Source organism: Eubalaena glacialis, chromosome 10 (assembly GCF_028564815.1).
Source record: "Eubalaena glacialis isolate mEubGla1 chromosome 10, mEubGla1.1.hap2.+ XY, whole genome shotgun sequence".
NCBI lineage: Eukaryota > Metazoa > Chordata > Mammalia > Artiodactyla > Balaenidae > Eubalaena > Eubalaena glacialis.
Genome location: NC_083725.1, coordinates 72,968,126 through 72,985,434, shown reverse-complemented (window position 1 = coordinate 72,985,434; position 17,309 = coordinate 72,968,126). Strand labels below are relative to the sequence as shown.

The 17,309-nt window shown below is 40.8% G+C and overlaps 1 protein-coding gene across 1 annotated transcript; it reads right to left on the bottom strand.

The window, feature by feature from the left end:
- Positions 1–418: 418 nt before the first annotated feature.
- RBMXL2 (RBMX like 2) lies at positions 419–1,692 on the bottom strand. Its single transcript, XM_061202938.1, has one exon. The coding sequence runs from the start codon at positions 1,690–1,692 to the stop codon at positions 535–537; it is 1,158 nt and encodes a 385-aa protein (XP_061058921.1). The 3' UTR covers positions 419–534.
- Positions 1,693–17,309: the final 15,617 nt, after the last annotated feature.

Sequence of the window (17,309 nt, the reverse complement as noted above, 5' to 3'; positions counted from 1 at the left end):
TGTTGTTGCTGTCAGCTGTTTGGTTTTTAATACGGTTAACACTGAGATTCAGTTTGAAAGACACTTTGAAATCTTAGGAGTAAAACACACCAATCCCTCCCACTCTCCCAAAAATCTAGTTGGTTTGAATAGACAGAATGACCGAATTTTCCATTTTAGGTGGGCAGAAAGATCTTTGTAAAAGATTTTAGAACTTTTGGCCTCATTTATCAGGAGAATTTATAAGGAAGGAAGCCTTTAGGAGAATTTCTACTTGGAAATATAAGAAAACTAGTACGCAGGTTCAAGTCGTATACTTTTAAATGAACTTGTTGAAAGAAACGTTAACAATTCCAAAACGAAATCAAAACGAGTTTTAACTTTTTCCTCTCAACAGTATCAAAAAAAAAAAAATTATGGAGAGAAAGTTAACAGGAAATTCTTAAAACGTAAAAACAACTCTTCCTTGCACTAGTCCTTGAGTAGTTACCATAGAACAGTCTGCTTTTCGGCAGCTTCTTTGAATGCGGATTTTGGTCCCAACTCTCTTGGTGCTTAGTATCTGCTCCGGTCTCCCCCTCTCTCCGAGCAGCTTCCCAGGCGGCCTCCGCCTAGGGGGGCCCTGCGGCCGGACCCGCTGTAGGACTCGCGCGGGGGCGGGCACCCCCTCTCCATGGACGGCGGCAGCCCGCGATCAGCTCTGCCTGCCCGGTCGCGGCCCCTCCAATAGCGCTCGCTCCGGCCGCCACCGTAGGCGTCGGGCGAGCAGCCGCGGTACTCGTCGTGGCGGCCGCTGCCGTAAGATGGCGGGGGCCACCGTGCAGGGGCGGGGCTGCGTGGGTCCCCGTAGCTCTCGAAGTGGTCTCGGTAGAAGCCTCCACTCGGGTGATCCAGGTAGTCGCGGTCGCGCCCCCCGTAGCCGTCTCGGTCGCCGTAGCCTCTCGATGCACAGTCGTCCCGGGCGCTGGAGTGGCCGTAGTCGCGGTAGGTGTACTCTCTGGGCGAGGGAGCAAAATCCCGGGGGTCGCGGGCGCTCGAGTAGTCGCGGCTCGACGAGTAGCTGTGTCGGGGCGAGTAGCCCTCCTCCCGGGGACCCAGGTAGGGGTCCCGGCGCGGGGGCGGTGGCTCCCGGCGCGGCGGGCCAGCATAGCCGTCTGGCCCCCGCGCGGCCGGGGGCCGCCCGCGTATTCCACCGCCTCCGCTGTGAGCCGGGCCCGACGGCGCGGCCCTCTTCGGGGGCGGGCCGGCCCTGCGCGGCGGCGGCGGCCCGCGCTTCACAGGCAGCGGGGCCCGGGAGGACCGCAGGTCGAAGTCGCCCGCGTAACCGCCGTCGTCCGCCGGCCCGCCCCGGGACTGGGGGCGCCGTGGGCCGCCGCCGCCGCCGCGGGCCCCGAGCAGGCCCCTCGGGCGGCTGTGGGACGGCGGCGGACCCCGCCGGCCGCTCTCGAACACCGGCTTGGTGGCCTGGGCCACCTTGATGGCCTTACCATCCAGGGACTTGCCGTTCATGTCTCTGGCGGCGGCCTTGGCGTCTGCCGGGCTTTCGAAGGTGACGAACGCGAAGCCCCTGGACTTGCTGGTTTCTCGATCTTTCATCAGGAGCACCTCGGTGATGCAGCCATACTTGCCAAACGTGGCCTCGAGGATTTTCTCGTCGGTTTCGAGGTTGAGCCCGCCAATGAAGAGCTTCCCCGGGCGATCCGCTTCCACCATGTCTGCGGGTTGGGTGGTCAGTGGCGGTGGACGGCGAAGTCGAGGCACCGGTCTTGGCCTCCGAGCCCGCTGGCCGAGGGCGGCTCCTGCCGGTTGGCGGTGCGTCGTCGCGGAAACCCCCGGAACCACAAGTCGGCTGCGCAGGCGGAACGCTCCGGTTTGTGCCTCTCGGGTCTAGTTCCCGCAGCCTGGCCGGCTCTTGCTGGTTGTGATTGGTTGGTGGTGCGGGGAGGGCCGTCCCGCCGGCAACTAGGGAGGTTGGCGGTTTTGTGACTTTTTTCCAGTCGTTTAACTACGACTGAGTAACCTATCATTCACCTGAATTCTTTAAGTCACTCCTGAAAGCTCGGCTGCAAAATGAAAAGCCGTTAGGTTACAACAAAAAGTTCTTCCCATTGCTCTTAATGAGAGGAATTTTAATGCATTCCAATCCACGTTACCCAAAACCACATTCAAACAGAAAAAGTAGTTGAAAAAAATGGAATAATAACAATTTTAAAGTTTTAAAATGCAGTTTGTACGTAAAATGTGTTAAGAATAAGATTTTTTGCGTTGCCAAGGGGAAAGAGAGAACTAGATAAGTGGAGGGTTCTTTGGTGGTATAGGAAGAAGAGGGAGTCATTCTTTGGATGTGCCATCTTTCCCTCCTGCACCGTTTTCTTGCATTTTTCAACCTTCAAAGGACTCATAGTTATGTAGTATTGAAACTGCCCTTTAAGATAAATATTGAACAGAAAGTCACCTGAGGGACAAAATAAAGGCAAATGTGACAGCACTAGGACACTCGCCAAAGTAGCACCTAAGCAAGCACAGGACACTAAAGCCTTTACCGCTTCATCGCGAAAGAAAGGCGCACCTCAGGAAAACAAAACATTTTGGGTTCATTCTAACGAATTACACAGTTCAGATTCTTTCCTCACGATATTCTCTGAATGGAAATAAGTATGAAAAGTAAATTGGTGAACTGTCTTCACCCGAGATAGTAATGTCTAAAGCCACTTTTAAAAAAAAATATTTACTTTGTGTGGGAATGTGTATATATATATTATGTGTTACATTTTTTTATTGCAATAGCCATATAATCTTGAAAAGGGTAGTGAAGGAGGCATTTTTATGATGTTTCTGATTTTAATGGGTACTCTTTTAAGGCTTTGAGATTTTTTTAGCATGCATAAATGGAAGTTAAAGTATAAATGCATCCCATCAGTTCATGTGAGGAATTGCAGTAACAAATTTTTATTATTAAATCATTATTATATTTCTAAGGTAAACTTACCTGTTGGGATGTATTCATTTTTAAATATATTAACGAATTTTGTTTGCTCATACTTAGAAATTTTACATTTCTGGGCATAAAGGGTATTAGCCAATAATTTTCTTTCCCATTCCTAGCTGGGGAGATTTTTGCCCAAATTTCTTTTAGTTTTCAGTCTATTCAGATTTTTTAAAGTTTCTTCTTGACTTGGTTTTTGTAAGATATACTTTTTTCTAAAAGTTATCCATCTTTGTTTAATTTGAAAATTTATTTTATCAATAGCCATGTCCTGTTTTGCTTTCTCTTTTTTTTGTGACCAGTCTTGCCAGAAGTTTTTTATCTTTTCAAAGAACTACACTTTTTCTTTGCTGATCCTCTGTTCTGATTTTATTTGCTGCTATTGTCTTTTTTCCTTTCCATAATTCTTTGGATTTACAATTTGTATTATTTTTGTTCTAGACTTTTAGGTAAAACACTTAGTGCATTAAGAGTTTCAAAAGACATTTCTTCTGATTGTTGTACCTAAGTTTAAATTTTACTCTCCATGTACTAGTCAACAGCATGCCCTGAGCTGTGATACATGGTTATTTTCAGTGTTGTTCAGTTCCTAACATTTTCTCATTTTCATCATTTCTTGACTCATGAATTATAAAGATGTTTTTAAAATTTCAAACATATGGATATTTTTGGTTGTTTTCTAACATACTCTGTATGATATACATACGTTGGTATTTGCTGAAACTTGCTTTATGACCTGAAGTGTATGTGTGCTTGTGTGTGTGTTGTGTGTCTAATAGTCCACGTATGCTTGAGAAGAAAGCATATTCTCTAAATATTGGGGTAGAATTCTTTCCTTATATAGCGATGTTCAAGTCTTCCTTATCCTAACTTATTTTTTATTTGATAGAGTTGTTGAGAACTGTTTTAAATTCCCATAATTGTGGATTTATTAATTTCTCTTTATTTTTATGTCCATTTTTGCCTCATGTAACTTAAGATTATATTGTTAAATGCATGAAGATTGAGAATTGCTATGTATTTCTGGTGAATGATTTTATTACATAATGATCCTCATTATTCATAATATTTTACCTTAATTTGTTTTGTCTGACACTTATGTAGCTCAATATTTTTCAGATTTTTTTCTGCCAGCTTATTGTGTGCTGTCTGTTAACCATGCTTTTCTTGCCTCTTTTTTCCATCTTTCCTGCCATCTCTAGTATCACATGATTTGACTTGATTCCTTTCTTTTTCCTCTAACAATATGGAAAAAGTTATGTTTTCTATATCTATTCCTTGAATGATTACCTTTAATGTTTTTATTGAGGGCTAACTTATAAACACAAAATTTACAAGTGTACGTATAAAATCTTAAATTTACTGCTTAATTAATTTTTACATATGTGTACATCCGTGTAAACATGGATGACCCACATCAAGATCTATAACATTTCCATCACCCCCAATTGTTCCCTCATGCCCCTTTCAAAATAATACCTTCCGCTCAGAGGTAACCACTTTTCTGACTTACATCAACCATAATTTTGTTTTGCTTGTTCTTTGACTTTATATAAATGGAATCATATAGAATGAACTCTTCTGTGTCTGGCTTATGGCACTCAGTATATTTTTGAGATGCATCCATGTATTGTACACACCAGCAATTGCACTTTTTCTTTGATTTTTTTAGTCATTGTATGACTATACCAAAATATTTTTTTTTCCATTTTTCTGTTGATGGACATAGGAGCTTGTTGGGGAATGATTCCTTTTTCCTCCAGTTACCACAATGCCCTCTCCCCATATAATCAGTCCCAGATTCCACAATACATCCAGAATCCATTCACTTAACTACTTCTGCACTGCAATCACCTTCATACCAACTACCTATGTCCCTTGGCTGGACACCTGCTGGGGACACAAAGTCTTATGAGTGGGTAAAATGGTCAATAGTCCCAAGGGTCTGGGACTCCTTGACAAGGGAGCCTTATGTCCCTTGTCAAGTATCAAAACCCATTGGTGATCTGTACCCGGAGCTGCAATTAGATTGAGAGAATATAGAAATGTAAGGGTTGATAGAATTTAAGTGGAGGTTTGGATGAGAATTGGAATGTTTAAACAGGCTTTACATGAAATGATTGGGTCTCTTTGTTTCTTTTACCTGAGTGTATTATGTGGATGGATATTGTAACTGACTGAGGAATGTTTCCCCTACCTACTGTTGTAAAACACAAGACATAAATTGCTCTTTAAGCAGCATTAATAGGACATGCTAAATGGGAACAAGTAAGATTGCCTGAACACAAACGATGCGACCAACAAGGAATTAATTTCCAAAATATACAAACAGCTCATACAGCTTAATATAAAAAAAATAAATAACCAAATCAAAAAATGGACAGAAGACCTAAATAGACATTTCTCCAAAGCAGACATACAATGGCCAACAGGCACATGAAAAGATGCTTAACATCCCTAATTATTAGAGAAATGTAAATCAAAACTACAATGAGGTACCACCTCAAACCAGAAGAATAGCCATCTTCAAAATTCTACAAATAATAAATGCTGGAGAGGGTGTGGAGAAAAGGGAACCATCCTACACTGATGGTGGGAATGTAAATTGGTGCAGCCACTATGGAAAACAGTATGGAGGGTCCTTAAAAAACTAAAAATAAAGTTACCATATGATCCAGCTATCCCACTCCTGGGCATATATGCAGAGAAAACTCTAATTAAAAAAGATATGTGCACCCCAACGTTCATTGCAGCACTCTTTACAATAGCCAAGACACGGAAGCAGTCTAAATGTCCATTGACAGATGAATGGATGTGGCATATCTTCATACACACACATACACACACACACACACACACAATGGAATATTACTCAGCCATAAAAAGAATGAAATAATGCCATTTGCAGCAACATGGATGGACCTAGGGATTATCATACTAAGTGAAGTCAGACAAAGACAAATATCATATGACATCACTTATATGTGGAATCTAAAAAAATGATAAAATGAACTATTTACAAAACAGAAATAGACTCACAGACATAGAAAACAAACTTATGGTTACCAAAGGGGAAAAGGGGGAGGGATAAACTAAGAGTTTGGGATTAACAGATACACACTACTATATATAAAATAAACAACAAGGACCCACTGTGCAGCACAGGGAACTATCAATATCTTGTAATAACCTATAATAGAAAAGAATCTGAAAAAGAATATATATATATACACGCACACATATATAGACATACATATATATCTGATTTACTTTGCTGTACACCTGAAACTAACACAACACTGTAAATCAACTATACTTCAATTAAAATTTCTTTTCACAAAAGATTGCCTGAGCCCACACAGTATAGAATAAAACTTTGAATGCTGGTATGAGTGAATTCTCTGTACCAGAGACCTATGTGGAGTGTAAACAGGTTCATAGCAAAAGCTTGTGAACACTCCACAGTAATGACTACTGGGACTAGAAAATTTCCATTTGAGGGGCAATTACTAGCTTGCTATTGAACATTAATTGAAACTGTCCCTGTGACTGAAGGACAAAAAAATAATCTTCTCACCTCGCACCCATTAGTATGGTTACTATCAAAAAAAAAAAAAAAAGAAAGAAAAAACCAGAAAATAACAAATGTTGGGGAGGATGTGCAGAAACTGGAACACTTGTGCACCTACTGGTAATAATGTAAAATGGTGCAGCCACTATGGGAAACAGGGTGGTGGTTTTTCAAAAAATTAAAAATAGAATTACCAGATGATCCAGCAATCTACTTCTAGGTATGTATAAAAAAGAATCGAAAGCAGGGTCTCAGATATTTTATACCCATGTTCATAGTAGCCACATTATTCACAATAGCCAAGAGGTGGAAGCAACTCGTGTCCATTGCCAGATGAGTGGATAAACAAAACGTAGTATATATGTACAGCGTAATATTATTCAGACTTAAAAGGGAAGGAAATGCTGACACCTGCTACAATACAGATGAACCTGGAGGACATTATGCTAATTATTTAAAATAAGCCAGTCACAAAAAAGACAAATACCGTATGGTGATTTCACTTATAAAAGGTGTCCTAGAATACTCAAGTTCATAGAAACAGAAAGTGGAGCAGCGGTTGACAGGGGCTGGAGGGAGGGAGAAATGAGGAGCTACTGTTTAATTGGTATAGAATTTCAGTTCTGCCAGATGAAAAAGTTCTAGGGATTTGTTGCACAACAATGTGAATATACTCAACACTACTGAACTGCACATTTAAGAATAGTTTAGGTGGTAAACTTCATATTATGTGTATTTAACCACAACTAAAAATTTTGTAAATAAAAAATAAATAATAATCTTAAAACCCGAAGTATCAGTGATGTCTTGGGTGAGGTCAGAAAAACATGTTAATGGGGAGGGCAGTGGCCAGTAGAGTTCCATAATAAAATGGAAATGGTTTGTATAGGAATATGTTATCAGAGGAATGCAGAGTTACTCAGTGGATTCACAAGCAGGTGTACTCTTTTCTCCAAGGACTGACTTTGGAAACACATGAGGAACTGCCAGAGTCTATTCTATGGATAGTGCCCTGTAAACAGCTTTTCAGCTGACCGAAAAAGAGCTGCTTCATTTATGGATGGCAGTTCCAAGGTGAACGGACCGCATCCTGTTTGGAAGGTTACCATATTGTTCGAAGAAGGTAAAAACCAATTAGTTCAGCAGGACTTTTTGGTCCTCCTTTTGAGTAGGAATCCAATGTAATAATGAAAAAAAAAAACCCAGTCAGTTCAGTGAGCTGAATTATATCCTGTTTTCCTAGCAATGACGGAAGAAATGAACGATGATAAAAAGCCCCTATGTTTGAGCTTTTACTGACTCATCGGTGGTGTCCAATGGCCTGGCCTTAAGGGAATGGAAAAGTGGCGTATTAAAGGGATGCCCCTATGAGGCATGGCCATATTGAAATCACTATGAGAATTTGAGGGATGCATTACAGTAGGACATGGTGATGCCTGTAGGAAGAACCGACTAGCAGGTTCACAAGGTGGTTGGAACTGACTAGTGGATATCCTGGTGTGCTTGGTTGAGGAGGCCACCTGGGTGCATAAAATGAGTGGACACTGAGGGACTACAGCAATACAGAGATGGACTCAGTCTAGACATACCCCTCTTGCACCTCTGAAGCATAAACTGCCACTAAGAACTGTTTTGTTTGCCAAAAGAAAAAGAAAAAAAAAAAAAAGACAGAGCCTGCAGATGGGATGTTGCAGATAACCTTGGAGGGGGAAAGACCGTGAACATAGCAAGTGGCAAGTGAGTCAGATGCTGATATCCAATGGGTCTTGACAAGAATAGATCCTGACTCTGGTGTAGACTGTGCTTACTCAGTGATAGATGCAAATGCTCAGAGTACTATAAAAGAACAGTACAGAAGATATACCAATGTGGATCACCAAGTGACATTTCTTCAGATCAAGGTACATACTTTACACCCCATAGTGTAAAGAGATGGACAGGGAGATATCCTGCTCAGAGTAATAGTTTGATAGAGAATTGGAATGGGGAATTAAAGCATCAGTTGTCTAAAAGGCGGGTAGATACAGGCATGAGGGGCCCTCTTACCTGCATGAGTGTGTGCTCACACTCAACATGAGCGGGGCTAAGGGAGTGTCCTCACTAGAGTCCTCTTTTTTTTTTTCTCCCTGGTGGATATGGGGTGGAGGAGGATACTAGTATGACTGTGCAATCCTTCCCACATGGAAGATGACTGATGACCATAACTTTTTCGTTCCTCCCCACCTCACCTCACCTTTCTTTTCTTTACGTAATGGTCACAGGATCAGGGCTGCAACTACAAGTCCCAGAAGGAGGGATGATACCCAAGCAAGAAACTATACATTTTTATGTCAGAATTCCTAAGGACCTGATGGAGTGGATTGTCCCTTTACCCTTTTTGGCAAAACTGGGATTAACAGTGAATGCAGCTATATTGTCTAATGGTAAAAATGGCCATGGGTTCTGTGTCTACATAACCCTACTCTAAATGAATGGGAGGTACTTTCTACAGGAGTACTGCTGTCTGCAACCTAGAGCAGCATAGCGGGTGCCACGCTCCCCTCCAAAAGTGGAAAACTTTGGGTATAAATGGAGAGAGGGAGGGTAAAGGAATGAATAAATGAGTTATATGAAGAGGGATACCCAAAATTACATTAACACTCTGAAAGCGGCTCAAAGCAAGATATGATATTATCTCTTGGCTCGATGAGACCATATGCCTGAAAGAATGGAGCTACACAGTGCAGAGGCCACTCCTGCTTTTGGAACAAGATCAAATGGAAGCCTGCAAACCTGGGTGGCCTCATCCTGGGAGATCTTTCATACAATATGAAGATGGGCTGGACCGAATGGGACTCTGGGAACGTGCCAGTCTCTTTTGACTTTCATTTTCCAAGTTATATCTACCATAAATGCAATACGGTCTTACACTTACATTGTTGTTAAAATGATAATACTGACATTGATAGTCAAATGTACTTGGAAATTGAGTTAAAAGCCTCCTATTTCTATTCTACACTGACTCCTCCAAATGTTGCTGTATCTGTTACGGTCAGACAGATACGATCTTTGTGCTATAAGGGATCCACTGTCAAAGACCAGGGGGTAGCCTATGGTACAACAAAAAACATTTATTTGGTCTTTGTCTAAAACCCTTGCAATTTCCTGAGTGATAGGAGTGTCTTTTATTGTCCATAATGAGACCCTTTCCACCACACCTGAGGAACCTGAGGTAACTCCTAACGGGGCACCTAGAGAGCTTCAGGATGGGGACTGGTCACCAGAGGAACCAACCATGAGATTAGAGGGTTAGAACCTGACCTCTGGGAAGGGGGCTGAAGATTGAATTCAGTCACTAATGGCCAATGATTTAATCAATCCTGCCTATAAAATGAAACCCCATGTAAAAACCCTAAACAACAGAGTTCAGGGAACGTCTGGGTTGGTGAACACAGAATGTGCTGGGAGGATCATGCACTTGGAAGGGGAATGGAAGCTCTGTGAATCCACTCCTCCCCACCCTAAACTTGCTCTTCATCTGGCTGTTCATTTGTATCCTTTATAATAAACTATAATCATAATATAGCACTTTCCTTAGTTCTGTGAGTCATACTAGAGAATTATAGAACCTGAGGGGGATTGTGGGAATTCCCAAATTTGTAGTTGGCCTGGAATCTATTGTGGTAATCAGGGAGAGATGGTATGTCATTTTCCAACAACAGTCCTCAATTCTCTGACACCAACTGGGTGTCCTGTAATTCAACTCATTTCTGACACTATGTACCTAGAGTTAGCACAGACTGTGCGGCTTAAGGCCTCAGTTCCAACAAAACTGCTCTCACTTCAGATGCCAGCTGCAAATGGGGTCCCCAAATTTCTGCCTGGCCAACTACAGAGCAACTACAGTGAAGAGGTTCTGACATACACGGTCTTTGTAAATTCTACACTCGTGGTCTGGGCCACTCATTTTGAAATATTTTAAAGTAATAATTATAATATCTGAAATTATAAAAAGGCATTAAATAGATGAGTATTTTGTGTGTTTACCCACTGTCCCCCATGTACCCATGAAAAAGAATGTCTCAAACTATTTTTCAATCCTTGTACAACTACTGGCAGCAAACTGTAGTAGATTTGAATGATGAATGAAGGTACGAATACCAGTGAACAAGGAAGGGTCCACCAAAGGAGCTAGAACCAGGCAGGGGGGTGGGGGCATTCCCTATGGAGTCTTTCACTGGCTACACTGGTACCAGTATCCTCCAAGAGAGTAACTGGGCCAGGGTGCCCTAGATGGAGACTTAGGGGGCAGAGGAGCTCCAAGATGAAGAAATGTATTACCATCAGGGAATAGAGATGACATTTCAAGAAAAATAAAGAATCACACTCCTCACTCTAAAATTAAAAAAAAAAAAAATCTCTGCAAAGGGCTATGCCCTGACAAGGATGAGTTGCAGAACACGAGGAATCGTCTTGAAGGTCCCTATCTCCTCAGGGTAGAAATCCCTAAATCAATTGAATGAGATCCCCATCCTTCCTACTAGGAAGGTCAGGGGAATTTCTCTGGAAGCAGCACCAGTGCCTGTAGCCTGGGCCCCTGAATCTGTCCCTAGTATCTTCAGGGACTGAGTTCTGATCCAACCATCCAGACACACAGAGTGATCTCACGACTCTACACCATGCCACAAACTCCTTGACAGTGAGGAGGGAGCTTCCCAGTTAGTCTGAAGCTTGGGCACCCTCACTTTTTTTTTCTTAATTTTTAAAATTGTGGTAAAAGACACTTAACATAGAATTTACCACCTTAAGCATTTTTAGATACACAGTTCAATAGATGTGATATTGTGATTTATAATAAATATATATATTTTTGTCTTGGTCCATGGTTCCTGGCTCACAGCTCCTAAAACCCTTGGAATTTCCTAAGCAATGAGAGCAATGGGAAATATTTAATATTTGGTTTTTGTCGTGGGTTTCTGAAATAGCTCCAGAGCCATAAAGGTGAAAGGAATGTCTTGTTATTCATAACAAGCCCCTTCCTACCACACTTGGGTTTATGTTAATGAGACAACAGTGAACCAGAGAGCCGTGGTTTCCACCCTTATTGAACTTAGGTTGTGGTGAGGAAGACAGACAAAAAGAAATAAAATAAGGAAATCTTTGTGTTAGTGGTAGGAAAGGAAGAAACACTGATGCATTGTTAGGAAAAGGGGAGAGGGTGGTACTTAACGCTAGAGCGCTCAACCTCCCGGAGGAGATAATATTTAAAGGATGGCCCGCAGCCAGATCTATGAAGAGTGGAAGAGCAGAGTAGGCAGAGAGGATCACCTGCACAAAGGACCAGTGGTGAAACACTTGGAGCATACAAGGAATTGGGAAGAAATTACATTGTTTAGTGAGAGGGGAGAGTGACATATTGGAAAGCTGAACCAAATTATGCAGCCTTTTGAATACAAAGAATTTGGTCCAGCTCTGGTAACATTCACTTACTCTCTCATTCAAAGAATATTTCTTGAACATCTGATATAAGGCAGGCATTGTACTAGGTGAAAGAGACTCTGAGGTGATGACAAACAGTAAAGGGGGCTGTTGAATTAAAAAACTAATTACATCTGAAAGACAAAAGTACTAACAATAGTCTTTCTTCCCTCTGTTGCTATAAAGGAACCTGTTCATTTTCACCCTTTCCTCTGCTCTTAAAGAAGGATATTTATTTTCTGGTAGAGGTTCTGTGATGATCTACAAAATAAAGAAATGAAGACTAAGGAAGGAAAAGAAAAATATTAGAAGGAACAATATATGCATAAGAAAACATACAAAATGATAAACTGAAAGTTTATAGAGTGTTATTTTGTTTGAAAGTAATGTTGTCAAAGGTTTACATTGTGTTTAGGGGTCAAAAGATGAGGCTGAATGTAATCATTAGTGGTGGAAGGAGGGGGAAAAGAGACTTCAATATGGTTTTTGTTTTGTTTTAAAGAAAACTACATTGAAAGCAGTGCAGACGATATAGAGTAGAATGCAGTATGAGAAACCAGGAGACCAGAGAGGAAATAGTGACCTTAAAGAAACCGTAGCAGGAGACTAGAAAGAGAAATCTTTTCAACCTAGTTTTCCATTATAATTTTCTCTTTCACTCTTAAGTGTACTGATGATACAAGGTATGATATGTGTTTTTTTCCTACACCATGAAGCAATTAACTCCATTTGCCTCAGACAATGACCTGGTGTCCCACAAATTTAACTCAATTCTGACACTATCTACCTGGAGATAGCATCAGATCCAATAGGTTAAAGGCTCAGTCCCACAAGACTGCCCCCACATCAGATGCCAGTCATAAGTCCAGGTTGCTACCTGTGTGTTTGACCAACTGGCTATAAACCCAAGGACCTCAAGACCCCTTCCTGAGGTTCAGTTAATTTGCTACAGTGGCTCACGGAACTCAGTAAAGTAGTTTACTTACTAGATTACTGGTTTATTACAAATGACAGTAAGGAATACAAATGAAGAGCCAGATGAAGAGATACATAGGGCTAGGTCCTGCACAGCAAGAGCTTCTGTCCCCAAGGAGTTTGAGGCCTGGCAGGTGGATGCATTCTGGTTACCTGGAAGTTCTCCAGATCCCTCCCTTTTGGGTTTTTACGGAGGCTCCATTATATAGGCATGATTGATTAAATCACTGGCCATTGGTGATTGATTCAACATCTACACCTACCCCCTCATCCCTGATTACAGGAGGTATGACTGAAAGTTCCAACCCTTTAATTGGTTGGTTCCCCTGGCAACGAGCTCCATCATCCATAAGGGGTTTCCAACTGTCACCTCAGAAACAACTCAGGTGTGGTTGAAAGGGGTTGTTATGGATTACCTTTTTCACCTGTATGGCTCTGAAGCTATTTCAGAAACTGAGGACAAAAGATGAAATATTAGAACAAAAGATGCTCCCATTGCTCTTATCAATGAGGAAATTCTAAGGGTTTTGGGAGCCGTGAGCCAGGAACTGTAGAAAAAGACTAAAATTTATTTTATTATAAATCACAGTATCACAGTAGGGTATAGATGGTTGTCCTTCAGACCTTCTCCCTCCTCCTTCAACCCAAAGTTCATTTTCTCCCCAGCTAAGAATAAAGAATGTTAGTGAGACATAAATATTTTTTTAGCCTTCAGTTTAGAGATAACTCGAAGTGTGAAAATACTAAATATCCGCCAACATCACAGAACTTGTAACTGATAGTAACAGGACTAAATCCCAAATCCTTTGATCTCAGATTCACTTGAGGTGTGGAACACAACTTGATGCCAGGAGCAACCCTCACTTGTGACAACCAAAAATGTCCCCTTGGTGGCCAAATCACCAACCAGAGTTGAGATCCACTGTTCTAAGAGGTGACCATTGTTAAGAAAAATCATCCAAAACTTAAAAATAGGCAAAAGGTATTACTGGTATTACTGAGTGTCCTTTCACTGTAGTTCTAGGCACTGTCTAGCAGACTGGGGATTATCTGATTTTCTAGGGGTGTGTATCTTTATGTCAGATTAGTTAAACAAGGAGGCCAATAGACTGAGGTGGTTCTAATACCTTAGCAGCCTACTAAACAAACCAAAACATAAACCTATACATGCCTCAAGGTTAAGAAATCGAAACCTAAGGACAACCAATCACAGCCAACTAGGCTTTTCCAGATAAGGAAAATGCTTAAGCTTTAGCCAATCAAATAATTTTCCAGTTTTGCATCTGCCTCTTCTCTATAAAAGCCTTACCCTTAGCTCCTGTCCCGTGGAGTGCTCCTAACCATTTCTGGTTTGGCACTGCCCTATCTAGGTTTTTTTTTTTTTTTTTAAATTAATTAATTAATTAATTTATGGCTGTGTTGGGTCCTCGCTTCTGTGCGAGGGCTTTCTCCAGCTGCGGCAAGCGGGGGCCACTCTTCATCGCGGTGCGCGGGCCTCCCACCATCGCGGCCTCTCTTGTTGCGGAACACAGGCTCCAGACGTGCAGGCTCAGCAACTGTGGCTCATGGGCCTAGTTGCTCCACGGCACGTGGGATCCTCCCAGACCAGGGCTCGAACCCGTGTCCCCTGCATTGGCAGGCAGATTCCCAACCACTGTGCCACCGGGGAAGCCTATTTAGTTTTTGTTTAAATAAACTCTTAAAATTTTTGATTTGCCTCTGCTTATGTTTTAACAGTTCTCTGACTCTCAATTCTATTGATCAGAAGATTCACAACTTTGTAAGGGTAAAGATTATCTTACAGAGACCTGATAGCAATGCAAATAATTCTTGTCCTCGATCAGTGCAAATTTCCTCTGTGATGGAAAAGATAATCCCAAAGTTTATCATTTATTGCCTTGTAGGACATTAATCAGTTTTGTATTTACCTTACAATGTTATTCGAACTTTAAAAAAAAATGCCTTTCATTCTACAAACAAATGCTGGAGAGAGTGTGGAGAAAAGGGAACCCTCCTACACTGTTGGTGGGAATGTAAATTGGTACAGCCACTATGGAGAACAGAATGGAGGTTCCTTAAAAAACTAAAAACAGAGTTACTATATGATCCTGCAATCCCACTCCTGGGCATATATCCAGAGAAAACTATACTTCAAAAAGATACTTGCATTCCAATGTTCAGTGCAGCACTATTCACAATAGCCAAGACATGGAAGCAATCTAAATGTCCATCAACAGATGAACAGATAAAGAAGATGTGGTACATATATACAATGGAATATTACTCAGTCATAAAAAGAATGAAATAATGCCATTTGCAGCAACATAGATGGACCTAGAGATTATCATACTAAGTGAAGTAAGTCAGACAAATATCATATGATATCACTTATATGTGGAATCTAAAAAAAAATTGATACAAATGAACTTATTTACAAAATAGAAACAGACTCACAGGCTTCGCAAACAAACTTATGGTTACCAAAGGGGAAAGGTGGAGGGGAGGGATAAAGTAGGTTAGGATTAACATATATACACTACTGTATATAAAATAGATAATCAAAGAGGACCTACTGTAATAGCACAGGAAACTCTATTCAATACTCTGTAATAACCTATATGGGAAAAGAATCTGAAAAAGAATAGATATATGTATATTTATAATTGAATCACTTTGCTATACACCTGAAATTAACACAACATTGTAAATCAACTATACTCCAAAATAAAATAAAAAAATTTTTAAATGCTATTCATGATGGATATATAAACACTTGTTCGTCAAATGCTTTGTAAACCTGCATCTCACTGGTTCCCTTACTAATGAATTGATAATATTCTTTGACAAGAGTTCATTTTGCATTTGTATAACCAAAGGGCCATGATTTAGAAAGAGCCATGATTTGAAATCCTCAAAAATTATTTAACTGCATCACTGGATCCACAATGGACCAATTAGAGTCTTTGGAAGACATTTTAAACTAAAGCAGGGGAATAAAAGAGATCTTTTCCCCTTGGTTGCTAAGCTGAAAGCATGTGAGCTCAAAGCTGCCTGTGACATACTTCTACCACATTTACCCAATACCAGAGCCTCAAAATATCTAAAGGAAAATTTTAAAGAACTATAAGAAAAAAAGAAAACTTTTCCATCATATTAAAAGATTTAAAGAAAATGTTCTCAATAATTTATAGATTGAGCAACAAAAATTAGTACAAGATGATTTGAACTGCATAATTAAAAAGCTTGATTTAATGGATATATACACATGTGCACACACTCAGTCATGGGAAAATACATATTCTTTTCAAGCACACATAGAAAATTGATTATATACTAGGCCATGAATTATATCTTAACTAATTTCAAAAATCATTTTCACATTATCTGAACTCTATTAGGTTAAAAACAATAACAAAAAGGTAACTTTAAAAATGCCTCTCATGCAACTCAATATAAAGAAAACAAACAACCCAATCCAAAAATGGGCAGAAGACCTAAATAGACATTTCTCCAAAGAAGATATACAGATAGCCAACAAACACATGAAAGGATGCTCAACATCACTAATCATTAGAGAAATGCAAATCAAAACTACAATGAGGTATCACCTCACACCAGTCAAAATGGCCATCATCAAAAAATCTACAAACAAGAAATGCTGGAGAGGGTGTAGGGAAAAGGGAACCCTCTTGCACTGTTGGTGGGAATGTAAATTAATACAGCCACTATGGAGAACAATATGGAGGTTCCTTAAAAAACTAAAAATAGAACTACCATACGACCCAGCAATCCCACTACTGGGCATATACTACTGGGCATATACCCTGAGAAAACCATAATTCAAAAAGAGTCATGTACCACAATGTTCACTGCAGCTCTATTTACAATAGCCAGGACATGGAAGCAACCTAAGTGTCCATCATCGGATGAATGGATAAAGAAGATGTGGCACATATATACAATGGAATATTACTCAGCCATGAAAAGAAACGAATTTGAGTTATTTGTAGTGAGGTGGATGGACCTAGAGTCTGTCATACAGAGTGAAGTAAGTCAGAAAGTGAAAAACAAATACCGTATGTTAACACATATATATGGAATCTAAAAAAAAAAAAAAAAAAAGGTCAGGGAGAACCTAGGGGCAGGACAGGAATAAAGACGCAGATGTAAAGAATGGACTTGAGGACACGGGGAGGGGGAAGGGTAAGCTGGGACGAAGTGAGAGAGTGGCATGGACATATATGCACTACCAAATGTAAAATAGCTACCTAGTGGGAAGCAGCTGCATAGCATGGGGAGATCAGCTCGGTGCTTTGTGACCACCTAGAGGGATGGGATAGG

Coding starts and splice junctions, on each gene's coding strand:
- RBMXL2 (XM_061202938.1), bottom strand. CDS start 1,692: ATGGTGGAAGCGGATCGCCCGGGGAAGCTCTTCATTGGCGGGCTCAAC.